The sequence below is a fragment of the Orcinus orca genome, chromosome 17 (assembly GCF_937001465.1).
Source record: "Orcinus orca chromosome 17, mOrcOrc1.1, whole genome shotgun sequence".
NCBI lineage: Eukaryota > Metazoa > Chordata > Mammalia > Artiodactyla > Delphinidae > Orcinus > Orcinus orca.
The window spans coordinates 20341285-20358626 of record NC_064575.1 but is presented as its reverse complement, the minus strand read 5'-3'; the positions used below and the strand labels follow the sequence as shown (position 1 = coordinate 20358626).

Genomic DNA, 17342 nt, shown 5'->3' with positions numbered 1-17342 from the left:
CAAGAATTCCTTCCTGGGCCCCTTCATTGTCTCCCTGTCCAGTCCCCACTCCCTCCAAATTTATCCTTTATATGATCTACTTAAATTTGACTTCTCTACTTAAAATCTTTCAGTGACTGCCATCACATAAAGAAAAAGCTCAATCTTCTGTACAGGGCAAGAATAGCCGGTCCTTGTCTACCAATCTGGTCTCATCTTTCTTCACTTCCTACCTAGCATTTAACTCTCAAGTACAGTGTTCTCAAATTTTACGGCACCAGAACCACCTGGAAGACTTGTTAAACCACAGATTGCTGGGCTCTATCCCTAGAACTTCTGACTTGGTAGGTTTAGAGTAAGGCCTGAGAATTTACATCTCTAAGTTCCCAGGTGATGCTAAAGCTTTTGGTCCAAGGACCACATTTTGTGCACCACTGTTTAGACACACGCAATAGTCGTTAATGCCCTCTTCCTTCCTATAAGACATACCACTCTCTTTCTTTCTCTTATCTAGAACAACTTTTCTCCACTGTATAATTCCCATCTTTCCTTTAAGCCTAGCTTGGGAAATATCAGTTTCATCATACGTAAAGCTGGAGTTAATAATACCCACCTCATGGATTTGTTATAATGTATAAAAATCTGTCAGCACAGAGCAAAACACAAAATAAGTATTAAAAAAATGCTAACTGTATCATTATTAATTGCTTATTTCTCAAAAAAATCTTCCCTGAATATTGAACTAGGAGTAATGTTTCTGGATAAATTTCTTTTTCTTTTTCTTGTGCACTGGTGTCAAACAACTTACCGTAGTATGTGGAAATTATCTGCGTATTACCTACTTTCTCTAATAGGTACACATTTATTGAAAACAGTGATTGTCTTATTTGTCACTGTGCCAGAAGCACCAGGATTAGTGCCTGGAATTATAGAAGGCAGGCAATACTTGTTAGTTGGAACACTGAGTTCCATTTGGGAAGCAAAATGGGGAAGAAAAGGAGAAGTCCAGACTCTATCCCATTCCTCTATTCCCCTTCAATAAAACCTAAAAGGAGTATTTGTTTGGTTTGGTTTGGTTTTGGTCTGGTTTGTTTTTTGCTTCACATCTTCTCTCTCGACTAAATCACATTCATTATTCAACCCTTTCCAGCCTGGCTTCACATCCATTCCTCTTCTCAAAGCCACCAATGACTTCCATGCTGTGAAATCCAATGGCCACTTTTCTGTTTGCATCTTACTTAACTTTGCTCAATAGATGTTACTACTCCTTTCTCCTTGAAAAACATCCCTTTCTTGAATTTCTTGGCATGAGACTATTGTGATTTTCATTGTACCCCTCTGAAAGTTCCCCCTTATTCCCCTTTGCTGGGGCCTCCTCCATTAAAAATCTAAATATTGGAGTGTCTCCAGCATTTGTCCTAAGCCCTATTCTCTTATCTACAAAGAATGTCTGATTTGAGGAAAAATAATGATTTCCCTAGATGATTTCATCCAGATCCATTGCTTTAAATTTTATATCTCCATTTGGATGTCTGGAAGGCATATCAAACTTAATATGCCCAAATCAGAGCTCCTAATCCCCCTTCAACATACTTCACTTTGTTTCTCCCCAGTCTCCACCACCTCAGTTAATGGTACCACCATTCACAAAAAGCAAGAGTCATCACTGACTTCTTTCTTTCCTTCTCTTATGTACACAATCCATTGGCAAGTCCCATTAATTCCAATTCCAAAGTATTTGGCATACAGTAAATCCATCTATTTCTTTACATTTCCATTGCCAGTACCCTTAGTCACTTACCTGTATCTTGCAATGGTCTCAAAACTGGGGAAGACTTGCTCTTGCTTTCCCACAATTTATTCTGCATACCTTAATATAATAAAATCGAGCTATTCTCCTGTTTGAGGCCTGCCATGGCTTCCTACTTTGCTTAAAATAACATACATAACAACCCCTTACTGTGGTTGAAATAATCAGGCCTTGCCTACCTTTATGACGTCATCTTACATTGTTCTCCTCCCCACTCACTCATCTCTCTCCAGGTCAGCCTTCTTTCTCTTCAAGGACTATCACCAACTTCTTCCCCTCCTCTGTCTGTAAAGCCTTTCCCCTAATTGGGTCCTTCTCATTATTTTGGACTCAGCTCACCTGGCATTTCCTCAGAGAACTTCTCTGACCACTGCTTCTAAGGTAGTACATCACCTGTCACACAGGTGGGGTCCTCAGACTTTAGTGGGAATCACTGTCTCCTGGAGGGCTTGTTAAACCACAGACTGCTGGGCCCCATCCTCAGTGTTTCTAATTCAGTAAGTCTGGGATGGGGCCTAAGAATCTGCATTCTTCCAAGTTCCCAGATTGGGCTGATGCTGCTTTTAAGGGGCCCACACTTTGGGAAACTCTGCTCTACACATTACCTCTTTTAATTCTTTTTTCACATTTGTTGCAATCTGAAAATAACATTTATTTCTATAGAAATATTGTCTAAAAATGAGAGAACTCATTTGCCTTACTTATAACCTATGCCCAACAGTTCCTGGCAATTTTGAGTTAAACTGGTGATTCCTAGTTTTCCTGCTTAGGGTAACTAGGTCTATGGTATGATGTCATCAATTACAAGAGGAGAAGAAATGGTTTTGCAGAAAAGAGAAGTTCAATTTGGAATATGTTATATTTGACTTCCCTGTAGAACATCCCTATGAAAATATTCAGAAGGCATGGGAATATCTAAATATAAAGCTTCTCACAGAGGTTGAAGTGAAGATGTACATTTTGTTTTGTTTTGTTTTGGTTTTTGTTTTTTGCGTTATGCGGGCCTCTCACTGTTGTGGCCTCTTCCGTTGCAGAACACAGGCTCCGGATGCGCAGGCTCAGTGGCCATGGCTCACGGGCCCAGCCGCTCCGCGGCACGTGGGATCTTCCCGGACCGGGGCACGAGCCCGTGTCCCCTGCATCGGCAGGTGGACTTTCAACCACTGCACCACCAGGGAAGCCCGAAGATGTAAATTTTGGTGTCTTTTTTTTTACAAAACAATAAAGAAATGTATTGAGAGGGAGCGGTCTCCTTTTAGTCTAATATTTTTGTCATGGTCTTGATTTTTACCCTATTACTTTCAATCTAGTCATTAATGCAATTTTTTGATTGGCTTGAAGTGAGGAGGAAGAACTGAGTTTATGCTACTTTAGCTTAAATATGTTCTTTAGTTTTCTAGGGAAAAATAATATATAAAATGAAAAATAATTACTTATAAATAAAAAAGTATTCATGAGACACACATAGGTGAAGGTAAACTTAACTTTGAAGACTTTTTTAAGAGGGAAGTCCTGAGTTTATATTGGAGGAATGGTTTCATTTACAATTTTTTAAAAGTATTTCAATACCCCATTATGAATGTGAAGGACTTTTTTTTTTTTTTTTTTTTCTTTTTTTTGCGGTACGCGGGTCTCTCACTGCTGTGGCCTCTCCCGTTGCGGAGCACAGGCTCCGGACGGGCAGGCTCAGCGGCCATGGCTCACGGGCCCAGCCGCTCCGCGGCATGTGGGATCTTCCCGGACCGGGGCACGAACCCGTGTCCCCTGCATCGGCAGGCGGACTCTCAACCACTGCGCCACCAGGGAAGCCCCTGAAGGACTTTTTATAATCATGTTTTTGTTATTCTGTATAACACATCATTATTCCAACTGTATAAATCTGGAAACTGGAATCATGTTTATACAGCAGAAATAAATGAGGTGTGTTGTAGCAACATGGGTGAAATTCCCCTTAAATTATCTGAATATAATGCTCCTAAGAAGGCAGAGTCTCCACCTTTTACCACACACATAAGCACGCAAAGCACAGGAACTAGTGATTGTATTGACAGGGCAGTAAAAATCCAATCAGCTCATCAATTACCAAAACTAACTCCACCATCCAGGTTGTTTGACTTGGGGAAAAATAATACCCAGCTTATTGATGTATACATTGTGTAAAACTGACCATTTAGGTAAAACTTCATTGTGTGTAAATGTAGATGTGAGAAATTATCCAGCATAAGTTACCTGTTCTTTAAGAAATTGCTTTACATATGCATCCAAATATTGGCTACATTTGATTTAATTTATTTATTATATACTGGGTTGGCCAAAAGGTTCATTTGGGTTTTCGTCCGCGCTGGCAGAAAATCCGAACGAACTTTTTGGCCAAGCCAATATTTAATTTATTATATATAATATTGATATATTCTATATAGGATTTAAATGATTTGTATAAGGGATCTGATCAGTTCTAATTAGAGCAGTTCCAGAGATAGTTCATTACATAAATTATGAGAGTAACAAATGTAGCTCATTCAAGACAGACAAGAATAAGACCAATTACCTGAGGTCGCTCTCAACTGCTGCTCTGTAAGATCATCCTCACAGGTCCTGGCTCCCAAAGAGGCAGTTTCTGCAGAGGACATCAGAGTGAAAGGTAATCAGCATGCCATGTTCAGCTCTGCAGTGTCAGCCAGTATCACAAGAACCCAAAATTTGGCTTTCAAAGAGATAAGCCTCAGGCAGAACTCAGGTGAATCTCTGGCACACCTTACATCCTAGTGGCTGGAAAAATGAGCCCAGGGAGTGGCAAGATTAGATCTAATTCTCAATAATCAGCAGCACACAGTGAATTTAATAATACAGATAAAATATGGAAACAAGAAAGGCTCATTCTGATTTTTCCTACTTGGTTATTTGGCCAAGCCTACATGTTGTAATGACAATGGCACATTACATAAACTATGAGCATACTTTTACTTCTCTGTCAAGGTACCAAAAAAAAGAAAAAAAATACTCAATATATGGTAGCTGATGTGAGAGACCAAAGCAAAAAACAAGCACTTGAAGAAACCTGAAGAATATGTCCAAGTCATCAATAAATCCACATCTTTATTCTGATCTTTTAGGTGAGCTCCACAGCAGAAGTGCCGGCAATGTTTGCTGTTTGCTAAACTTATCCCCAGACAGAAATCATAGGTTTCACCTAGCTCCATTCTTCCTTTGGGTTCCCTGTCGTAGGGAAATCTATAAAAAACAACTAGACTTCAGAAATCACTTTCCACACCGTATTCTTTCTCTACTGACTCAACACATGGCGTTGATTCCATTTTACAAAGTCTCTTGTCACGTCTGTTTCTCTATTCTTCTGTCATCATCTCTTTCCTGACAATTTCAATAGCCTCCACAACAATCTCTGGAATTCCATGTCTTTCCAATCTAATATCTCATAATATCTCAAGAGCTATCATTCAAGAAAGTAAAATTGCTTGAGTAAACATCATGACCCTAGCACTGGATTTTCAGTATATTACTTGACCTCTTTAAGCCCTGATTCCCTCATTTGTAGAATACAGATATAACTACATAAATAGTCAACAACCATAAGAGAAAATAATCCAAATAAAGGGAAAATATGATATGGTCTTTTTTTTGTTTGTTTGTTTTTTGCGGTATGCGGGCCTCTCACTGTTGTGGCCTCTCTCGTTGCGGAGCACAGGCTCCAGACGTGCAGGCTCAGCGGCCATGGCTTACGGGCCCAGCTGCTCCGCGGCATGTGGGATCTTCCCAGACCGGGGCACGAACCCGTGTCCCCTGCATCAGCAGGCGGACTCTCAACCACTGCGCCACCAGGGAAGCCCCTGATATGGTCTTTAAAATGAGAAAACGCCGTATCTCGTTGAGAGGATAAAAAAGCTGTCACACAATCCTTACATTGTTAAATAGACTCAAGTTTATCTAATATTTCTAGGCAATAGCATCTGTGGTTGATTCTGAGGGCTTTAATTAAACAAATAATTAACCTTTAAAATAGAAGTGCACACCAAAGCACTATTATTGCCTTCACTAGTTGTTTTTCCTGCTACATACAAAACCTTTGGCCTTTGATGGTAAACTATTTAAAAACAATACAATCATAATAAATACCCAGTGCCCTTTCCCAAACAACAACAACAACAACAAAAAACAATTATCTTGTAACTATATCTTAAATTAGTTTTGAAAAAAAGAATTTGTCATCAGTCTTTGCTTATAAATTAAGGAATAACTTCCAAAAACTCACAACATTCGTGTCCAATCAATATGTCTCTCAAGAAGGCCACTTCTTCCTCCTGGCAATCTCTCATACCTTTATTCCTTGATCAATATTGTTCCTTTTATATTTTGAATGTCTTGTTTTCTTCTCCGGTTAAACTCTCATTCTTCCCTCAATACCTAAAGCAAGTGTCACCTCCTCTGTGCTTTCATTAACAATTAGCTTATACATATGTCTCAGTACTTTTGATGTATTGTGATAACTTTTATATGATTCATGTCTATTTCCCCAAGAAACTGTGAGTTCCTTGAGAGCTTTCATTTTAAGAGATTCTCAACCTAGGACAAAGTGAGGCATATCAAAGTCACCTAGGATACCTTTATTCAAAATACTAAACCACACCCTATATCCTGAAACAGATGAATCTCAAGATGAGAATTTTATAAAAGCTTCCCAGAGCCTCAGAACTCTAAATTCAAAGCTTCCTCAATTATACCAAAAACACAGAAATCATCTTACATATATATGTGTGTGTGTATATATATATATATAAACGTGTGCGTGTAAAACCATTTCTTCCCCTCTTTTCTAGCAAAAAACAATTCCATTTTATCAAAGAATCCTTACCATTTCACACACACACACACACACACTTCAATGTATTAAATAGTCTTGTTCAAATAGATATCAGTAGTAGCTAAGTGAATTTGACCAAATGACTGCTACTCTTTAAAGATTCCTGAAAATAAAAAGAAAACAATGACATCTTATTAAGTTTGTATCTCTGCCAGATACTGTGGTAAACTATTTGTGTAAAAACAGTCATGTAACCCTCACAATAAAATCATGAGGTAATGCTTAATCTTCATTTTAAAAATCAGAAGCCTGGAGGCTCCAAGATGTTAAGGTCACTTGCCCCAGGTCCCGAAGTTTGAAACTGACAGAGCCTGAAATGAAACCCAGGTCAGTATGGTAAAAAAGTCTGAAATTTTGGATGTGTCCAGTTTTAATACCACAGTATTTAGAAGCTTATAAAGGTTTTCCTACCTTTGTAAAGGCCAGAAAACTAAGTGTGTACATGTGGAGAGGGGTGGGAAGGAAGCGGGAAGAAAGCAACTTTTCACTAGTCCTGTGAAATTTCTGATATTTCATAAAAGATTACATTCTTTGAATATAAAATGTAACCAAATAATAGTTTGGTGCCACATTGAAATCCTTGCATTTAATAGTGATTTAAGGAAATGTGCAAAATGTCAAAACCAAAACAGTTATTTAATCTCACAAATTAGATCATGTGGCACTTGGAGACTACTCCGAAGAGAGTGACTTGTGCAAATAATTTTATAAAGGAATGTAGTGCAGTATGCCACAGAATTCTTTCTAGATCCTCAACAATAGTGCCTCCTTTATACAAATGATATAAATATTTTAATAAAGGAGATTTTAACTTATCAAATAAACTGATTATAGTTTTCTGCCTGTGTTAAATGACATGTTTAAAGCCTACTAATGATACTTAGCATCTTTCAATATTTCACTTTAATAATTGCTCTGTAATAACAAATCTGACTGTTGTTAACATGATCTGTCTCTTTTGCTGGTGATTTAATTAGATTACTAACTTGTGTTCTCTAGCACCTGACCTTTCTTATTTCTTATTTGCTGGTGATTTAATTAGATTACTAACTTGTGTTCTCTAGCACCTGACCTTTCTTATTTAATACTCTTTAAAAATAAGACCACTGGGACTTCCCTGGTGGTGCAGTGGTTAAGAACCCACCTGCCAATACAGGGGACATGGGTTCAAGCCCTGGTCCGGGAAGATCCCACATGCTGTGGAGCAACTAAGCCCATACACCACAACTACTGAGCCTGCACTGTAGAGCCTGCAAGCCACAACTATTGAGCCCACGTGCCACAACTACTGAAGCCAGCCCGGCTAAAGCCCGTGCTCCACAACAAGAGAAGACATCGCAATGAGAAGCCTGCGCACCGCAATGAAGAGTAACCCCTGCTTGCCGCAACTAGAGAAAGCCTGCGTGCAGCAACGAAGACGCAATGCAGCCAAAAATAAAATAAATTTATTAAAAAAAAATAAGACCACTGATAATTCATTCAGTATTCTACTCTAGTCTGTCAATTTTGTGATGATACACATTTGAAAATGATACCAAATTATTTTTATTAACACAAGGTAGGAGTAATTGCTGCATTTTCTGAGGAATAGTATATTAATTAGCACAATCACCATCACTACCACCATTTTACAGCATTTGCTTTGTGCCAGGTACTGACTGATGCTCTTTATATGTGTTAGGACACCTCAAGCAAGAGGCGGAGCTATGATTCGAACCCATATAGCTTTATTCAGGAATAGCTCTCTTAACCACAATGATATACTGAACCATATTTTTTAAATCCTAAAAGTGGCTTTCTTTCTGATTCTGTAATTATTTCTCATTTCCCTTTTTTCTCATTTGACCTGAGTTCTGCTAATCACCTTTTCCCTTACCCCAAACCAAATGGTTACATCTCCAGAGACAATGCTTAAAACCTAAATTTTGGGCTTCCCTGGTGGCGCGGTGGTTGAGAGTCCGCCTGCTGATGCAGGGTACACGGGTTCGTGCCCCTGTCCAGGAGGATCCCACATGCCGCGGAGCGGCTGGGCCCGTGAGCCATGGCCACTGAGCCTGCGCGTCCGGAGCCTGTGCTCCGCAACGGGAGAGGCCACAACAGTGAGAGGCCCGCGTACCGCAAACAAACAAACAAAAAAACCTAAATTTTTAGGGTTCTTACTCCTTTTAATTACGAGAATGAAAGCCCTCACCACTCTCTCTCTTTTTTTGTCCTGCCACACCTACTCATAAGCTTGTCCACCTCACTACTCCTTTTTTCCTTCCCTTGTTTGAATAATATTTATTCTGTAAGTTAACTGATAACTTTCAGGCATTCAATCTTAGTTCAAAAGTCATCAAGTTCTTATCTGGCAAATCTTGATTTTTTTTTTTTTTCCTGCAAATTGGAATAACACTTTAAAAAAACTATATAATCCATACAAATCTAATGATCAGGGCAAGATCTGGAATTTTTAATTTTTTAAAGCAGTCTAGATACACAAACAGAGAATTCTAAGTTTAAGATTGCTGTCATTTGGGAATAAATCTAATCTAATCTGCACTTGATTATTGCAGCAGCCCCGTGCTTTTTATATTCTTATCAGCAAATCTGGGAAGCGTTTGGCACAAGTTCAGTGGAAGCTGGAATTTTTAAAATAATGGTTGAATGTTTAAGTTGCTAAGTATAGTACTAAGATAGTATTTGCTTACAAAACTTCCATGTCTCAACCCCTCCCATTGATTTGTTAATGCATTAAATAATCAAGTGCATCACTATTTTTAGTAAAATGTTTAGCACATAAAATAAAAAATACACCACCAAACAGAGTAAATATTAAGCTAATTGGTCTAAAGTAATAAAGAAAAACATTTTCTGTAGTCCTAGGTCCTAGATAACATTTTGAGTTCCACTTTACTTTCATCCATTAAATATATATATATATATATATATATATATATGCCTATTCTTATTTTATAATTGGAGAATAAGACCAAATTCTGAAAGAGAATCCACAAATTTCAACAGCCCTTCTAGCTCCTCCCCCCATTTTTTGAAGTCCCTCCTCTCTCTACCTCAGCTCTGTGACTCATTGTAAAAGGTATCTTACAGACTGGGAATACAGAGAAGATACTTGCAGCTCTCTAGTTTCAAAATAATAAGTGAATACTTGTTGGAAACCTGTTAGGTGCTAAGCACGTAACATGCATTTCCTTACTCCATCCTCACAGTAAATCTGTCACAGAAAAGCCATTGCTTTTACGGAAGAGATGAGATATCAAAGCTCAGATGTTTGTCCAAAGGCACAGAGTGGCAGAAGGTAGGATTTCAACTGAGTGAGTCTGATTCCAAAGCTCTGGACTCTCCCCTGGACAGGGGTGCCTCCAGCCAGCCCCCAGGACTCCTGGGCCAGGAAGCCTAAAAACTTCGAGTTTCCTACCTCCTAAAAAAACAGCTCAAACCCCTTCAAAGCAGATTCACCATAACAAGATCAATATTTAGAAGAACACATCAAATTCAACATTTATTACTACCGTGGTAGTTCACATTTTAATAAAAACCTCTGGACTTGCTTGTGTGTTGCAAAAGAGAAGCCTGTTTCCAGTTGAAGCAAGTTTGCAATTAAAAATGGTTTCAAGTGGTCTTCTCCATCCTTTTCCTATGTGGATACAAAGAGTGTGCTTCTAAAAAAGCTAAGCAACTCAGCATGTTACCAAATGGTTTTGAGTAACCAAGCAACATCATCATTGTTGATCTGCAGTGCTTTCTCTTAAATTAGTTCTTCTAGGCAGTAATAGATTGAAGTGCATTGGATGCTCCAGTGTCAATTACCTGAATGGGGCTGGATTTGTAATTTTTTACTTTCTGAAAAAGTAAAGCTCCTTTGCCCTGCCCTGTCTGGTTTTACCCAGAAGTTATTTTTATATAGTAAGGCAGTAGTATCTCCTGGGGCCTCCCGGCCAGGAATGTGTGATCACTTCTTTCTGCTTCTTGAATCATCTATGACCTCAGTGTAATGGGACCTCAAAAGAATTTAATAAGTTCCTGATATCAATTAGTTTCAATAAATTACTCATACATCTTCTTAAGGTCTCACATTTTAAAGTGCTGTTACTGAAACATTTTTTCTTAAATTTACTAATGCCTAATACATCTCTCCATATAAGATTGTATTTTATTTGATTATTTTGAAAGGAAAAGATTGAACTTCTCTTATAATTTAGGGATAATAGCACATTCCCATCTATCAACCAGTTGCCCAGTTATCTAGACTCGAGTCCTTATAGGATTTGTGACAATCTCTCTTTATATTGTCTAAAACGATTTTCATTCCTTAGCATACTATGCTGGCTTGGCTAGGTTTCTCATTAACACAGGGACACGTCTTGTCCACACACGGATCCCTAGCCTACCCAGTAGGAACATGTGGAACACTGGCTACTTATTTCAACACTTCGTTTTCTATCTCATAGCTAGTTTTTCATCCTTTACTTTCTACTCCACAGTTGCCAAGTTTTCTGAATAGCCTCATATTAGGTTAAAAGCCTTGCAAAGTTATTTTTTAAAATAGAAAAGAAAATAAATGTTTAGCCAACAGGGCATCTTTATCACGATTTCCTTTAACTCTATCAAAGACCCCTTACAAGGGTATCGTTTACTCTAAGGGAAGTTGCATTCCTTTGTCTCAGTCATTATTTGGTTCTTAGAAATTTCTACAACTTCTCTCACACTTTCACCTCAAAGACTTCTGTAATGATAGGTGCTTCCCTCAAAGACTGCAGTGTTTTAAAATTACTGCAACAATACTAGAGTTGAATCAGTTTCACAACTTAAAAAAATGTTTTCTGGACTCTGCAATGATAATCTGCAATGATTTCATCATTCCCAAGATTTTACTTCAATCATATTCAATGAGTTACTTGGGCATGCTTCTTTGGAACCATTATCCATGAAACCATCATTCACTCTGGCTGTGGAGAACCAGAGAAAGTAACTCTGTGTTGAAATAATAGTCATTTTTTAAAAAGCTATTTGAGAGTCTTCTGTTTGCTTGAAATTTTGAGCAAAGATAAAAGATAAGACATCAGTAACATAAAAATAGCCCACTTCTGCTATAGCTAAGTGGCCCTTAGAAGCCTATGTTGTTCAAAAACAATTTCATTTGAAGAATATTGACTACTCCTATGTATATGTTTGTGCTAGGGAAAAACAAAAAACAAAAAAACAACCATGCACTTAAGAAACAAATACACTCAGGCTTGAATCCCAGCTCCACCACTTTCTAACTACTTGAAGAAGCAAGTTACTTAGCTTCCCTGAAATTCAGGATCCTATATGTGAAAATGGAAACAAAAATACCCAGATTTCAGGGGATAATAAGAAGTAATGTTAATAAATATATAAAGCATCTAGTACTGAGTAATTAGTAGATGTGTTCACAGATGATTCTTCCCTGGCTTGGTCCACACTGCTGAACAGAAGTTATTCAAAGAAGAGACTACATCAATTTGGTGTATTGACATTTTAGATTATAGTTATATGTAATGGACTCTCTGTCCATCAGTTAAGTGTTTTAAGCCTTTAAAAGATCACTATTATTTGTGTAGATATTTTAGAAATAGCAAATGTTAACAAGACTAAACATTGGTTTCTTAAGCAGCATAGTTTGTAAGTTCTTTTTTTTTTTTTTAATCCCTAAGCAAATTTTACATATGCTGCAATAAAAGTGGTATGTGAACCACATTGTAAAGACTGTTCAGTTCACAGTAGTTTGGCCATTTACAAAAGGTATAATGAGGGAGATGAACTCAAAGGAGTTGTGGTGATGGACAAGTCAGCCCTAGGTTTTCCCTAGCGAGAGAGGGATCCTCCCCTCCCCAATTCCAAACTCCCACCATCAGTATAATATTAAGAGAAAAACTCAACCAGAAGTCAAATCTCAGAATACAGGTCTGCAAATGTGGCATTCTCCAAAAATCAAAAAATCTCCATTTATACACAAACATTGGGTCAAGTAATTTTCTAGACTATTCCTTACACTGCATTCACCTAAATCATATGACCTACTGAGAACATCATCAAAGCACAAAACATTTATTTTTTTTCTCCGAAGCAATCCCTAATGAACCGAAGACAGTACGTTAGAGCTTTCCCAAAGCCAAGTTAAGTGGGAAAGGTAAAAAAATAGGAATTAAAACTCTGCTTCAATCCATGTAGATTTAAACTGATCTATTAGCATTTTGGAGCCAGTCTTCCTATTATAAAGTGAGGATAAAGTGGTCTGTTCTGCTTGCCTCACAAAGTCACCATAAGGATGAAGTGGAACTTGTTATCATCACCTCCAGGTGATCATGCAAGACAGGGAAATACAATCTCTGTACTACACTTTCTAACTATTGAATGTCTTAAATACGCCGACATGGAAGGCACCACTACTACTTATAATAAACGATCCTATACAGTTATATATAAGGGGGAAATGATTGCTTCCCATGTGCAGGCTTATTTATTTTGTGAATTATATATGGCCATAAAAGAAAATCCTCAGATGACTAAATCAATTCTTTTTATCAACACTGTAATTGTTGAAATAAATTTATCAATAACCTAAGATGGAGAAGTTCCCTAAATTATATGTAAATAATCCTCGGGTTATTACTGTTCAGAGTTTTCTACATTTCACCACATTAGGAAAGGTCAAATTTATATAATCATATAGCCCAAATTATACTTACAAGAATTGACCTGGGCAATGATGAATACAAACATAAGTAAAATAAATCTGGAGAAGGAAAGTTAGTGAAAGTATGCATAGTCCCAGAAAAGGAAGATTAGAAAGGCTAGGCTGAAGCCAAGAAGGAAAAATGTACTATTGGAACCTGCTATGAATTTTCAAGACAATACTTATGCGTACCCATGAAATGTTTATTTAATAAATCATTCATTAATGAGCAGATTGATGAGATTTGGCACATTGTTTCTTTGGACTGTATTAGTGGCAGAAAAAATGGTTTCTGAGACACAGCCAATTTTTTTCTTCTTTGTCTGGATGCAAGTATTGCAAAGGGTCCCTTGATCTGGGCAAAGTGAGAGTTTTAAGCAGGAGATGCCATGATCATATTTGCGTCTTTGGGATGCTATGCAGGGGATGGAATGGAGGCGGAAGAGTTTGGTTGTTTAAAAAAAAAAAAAAAGGACACTGGAACATTCATTGTACTTCCATCTGTTACCTTCTAGAAGAAATCATGGATTAAAGGAAGAATAGTGATTCTATTGGGGAGAAAAGGAATGTTAAAACATCCAAGATTGGGGTAAGAGAAAAGATGATGAGCTCAATTTTGGACATGAATTAGAGGAGAGCTGATGAGTAAACATTTAAGTTTCTGAAACTAGATTCTGGAAGAGAAGTCTGAGTTGAAAATCATTTGGAAGAAGTCATAACTAATACTAGTGAGTAGATGGCACTCCTGAGGAAGAACACATAGCATACAGAAGAGGACAGCTGAGGACAGAACCCTAAGGAAGGAAAATTAAGAAGCAAGTGGCTTGAAGATTACTGAAAGAATACAAAAGATGATGATGGAGAACAAAGAGGTAGGCACAAGACCCTGGAGTGATCGGTAAAACAGTGACCAAAGGAAAAGAACTTTCCAGAGGTTTGAGGCACAGCATAAAGTTACACAGAGAAGTAAAATAAGGCCCTGGTGATATTGTGAGAGATGATGGTGAAAGAGGCAGTAGAGGGATGGTACATACTTCATAGAAGGAGTAGATAGAACTTGCTGATGGGTCTGATGAGGAAAGTGACAGAAGAAGATGGATCAAAGATGATTCCAATGTTTTTTGCCCAAGAAATTAGAGGAATGGAGAGCCTGTTTACTAAGATGAGGAAAAGTGCAGGTGGAACAAGTTGGGAGCGAGGAGAAGGTTTGGAATCAGTAATTTGGAAAATGTTTGGTTTGAGATGCTTTGTTTATATACCTAAGTAAAGGTGTCAAGTAGGTAAGTGTGGCAGTAGGGGCAGAGAGGAGAGGGCGAGGGAAAGAGAGAAGGAAAAGGAGAAGGAGATGTAGGAAGGAAGGGAAGGAGGGAGGGAGGGAGGAAGGAAGGAAGAGGTCAACATATAGATGCTCATTTAAGTCCTTGAGATGAGATTGAATAATATCACCTAGAGGATACATGAGGGTACATGACTGAACCCAGGATACACTCTTACACAGGACACATCAAAGGAGGGGATGCTGTGAGCAGTCCACTCCAGCAGGGCAAAGCACTTTATCCTTGACATTGTTTAGAATTGCCAGTGCGTGGTAAAAATAATAATCAAGCAGGCTAAACTTTAGTCAGTTTTATTACTGTTTTTAAATTCCTATAGGAATGCTGCCACTTTATTGCCTGCACGGGGGTGGAATAGTCACACTATCCCCTCCTCAAATAAGAAGAAACCAGTGAAGAAGACTGAGCAAGACCAGTTCATGCAGTAGAAGATCCAGAGAGAATGGGGTATGGAAGCCTCATGAAAGAGCCATTTCAAAAAGAAGGGAGAGGTGAACTTGTTAAAAGTTGCTGGTTGGTCAGATGAGAATTAGGAATTGACCATGATGTTCGCCAAAGAATGGGTGCTTAGAGTCTTTGACCAGAGCTTCTTTTGAGGAGTGGTGAAGGCAAATGCCCCCTGAACGTGGGTATAAGAGAGAATGAAGATGGATGAATTGGAGGAGTCAAGAGCAGATGATTCTCTGAGGCGTTTTGCTGTAAAAAGGATCAGAGAAATGGGACAGCATGCGGAGGTGGCTGGGGCATCATGGGAGGGTTTTTTTGTGGGTTTTTTTTTTTTTTTTTTTTTTTTTTTGCGGTACTTGGCCCTCTCACCGTTGTGGCCTCTCCCGCTGCGGAGCACAGGCTCCGGACGCGCAGGCTCAGCTGCCATGGCTCACGGGCCCAGCCGCTCCGCGGCATGTGGGATCTTCCCGGACCGGGGAGCGAACCCGTGTCCCCTGCATCGGCAGGTGGACTCTCAACCACTGCGCCACCAAGGAAGCCCACATGGGAGGGTTTTTGTTTTTGTTTTTGTTTTATGTAGAGTGATGTAGAGAATGTCAGTATGAGGATGGTGATGAGCTAGTGGTGAGGGAAAATTAATGATGCAGAAGACAGTGAGGCAGTGACAAGTGTCAGATGATGGATCTCATAGCATCCAGATGGGTGTGGATTTCTGAAGCAAGTGTGAACGGGGATAGAAGTCAAATGATCACGGAAGTCAATGGAAGTTAGGTTAGAACTTAACCTCATAGAAGCTGGAGGCTGTCACGATCATGACAAAAGTTGGGGATGAGAGTTGGGGGAGTACAAAGTTACAGAGTAGAGTAAAGAGGTGTCAAAATGAATGAGAATGTTGTAAAACAGGGACTAGAAAAGAGGGCCAGATAGCAAAAGCCATTTTGTTTTAGCACATAAAATATTCCTATTGTCCTTTTTTGTGATACCCAATGACAGAAACCATTTTTGCTGAGTAAAGATTTGACCAGTAATCCTATCTAGCTATGAGCCAGGACCACTACTTTTTCCTTGTAGATACTATGGAGGCCATGTAAGCAATAAAATTATTATCAACAAAAATGAAAACCTTGCAGAACATAAACGGTCTCCTATTAAATGCTTAGATTAAGTTTTATGGCAATACTATCACACTGTATTTTTCATAATCTTTCTAAGTTTGATCAAAAAAACTTACATGTGATGCACATAGCAGATGAATTTTAGGATTTTGGTACAAGGTGATGAAAATATCTCAGAAATGTATGATGACTTGGTCCATTAAGTTTGTTGTCATGGCTAAGTAGATGAAGTAACTCATGATCATTACTAATGGAAAAGGTGATGTATAAACTAAAACCAAATTATTGTAAACATCTTATGATTAAAACAAACCAAAAAATAATTCTGCAAAAATTTAAAGATATCGCTATTCTAAAATACATGATAATGGCAAACAGGAAAAGTGAACTTTAATACGTGTGGACAATTCACAAATGATGACCAGAATTCAAATACACGAAGGGGCAAAATAAACAAAAAGCCGTAAATATGGTCACCTTAAAAAAATAAAAGGTATGTTGGGGGAAGGAGGGGGAGGAATCTCGTGGTAAAGAAATAAAAAGTAACTTTTTCTTTTATCTCACTTCTACAAACTATAAATTAAAACATCTTTAATGTGGTAAGTAATTTGAGCCAAATGTAGAATTCCCTTTTGAGGATTTTTAACATTGATATTTTTAAGGATGTAGAAAGGATAGCCATATATGTTTGACCCAATAAAATAAGTAACATGGGAATGAATTTCATTTTTTTTATGGCTAATATTTTCTAGCTTTTCTATACACTATACATTTCTTTACCCCGATCTTCACAATCTGTCCTCAAGAGGCAACAGAACTCTATCGCCCCAAATACTCTAGAACTCTTTCCAGAATAAAGAAAACAGACCTCTAATTTGCAGATCTGTGTCTGCTTTTTTGCAGCTACACTATGAATTGTTGAGAAGTATCTCTTTATAGTCACAAAATTAGAATGTAACAGGGCAAAGCCAAATGGAATCAATTTTCATTTGTTCCAATTCAACCCTCTCCCACCCCCCACACCCCGTCTCCTCTGTGGTATCCCTGAAAGGGTTGCAGGGTATTTATGGATTGGTGTTGG

General features: G+C 38.3%; 1 protein-coding gene across 1 annotated transcript in view; it reads right to left on the bottom strand.

Moving 5' to 3' along the window:
• ZFHX4 (zinc finger homeobox 4) overlaps positions 1 to 17342 on the bottom strand; it is a 181644-nt gene that overhangs the window by 28523 nt on the left and 135779 nt on the right. Inside the window, exon 5 of the mRNA XM_004280554.4 lies at positions 4338 to 4406. Coding sequence (XP_004280602.2) covers positions 4338 to 4406 — 69 coding nt within the window. The remainder of the gene's footprint in view (positions 1 to 4337; positions 4407 to 17342) is intronic.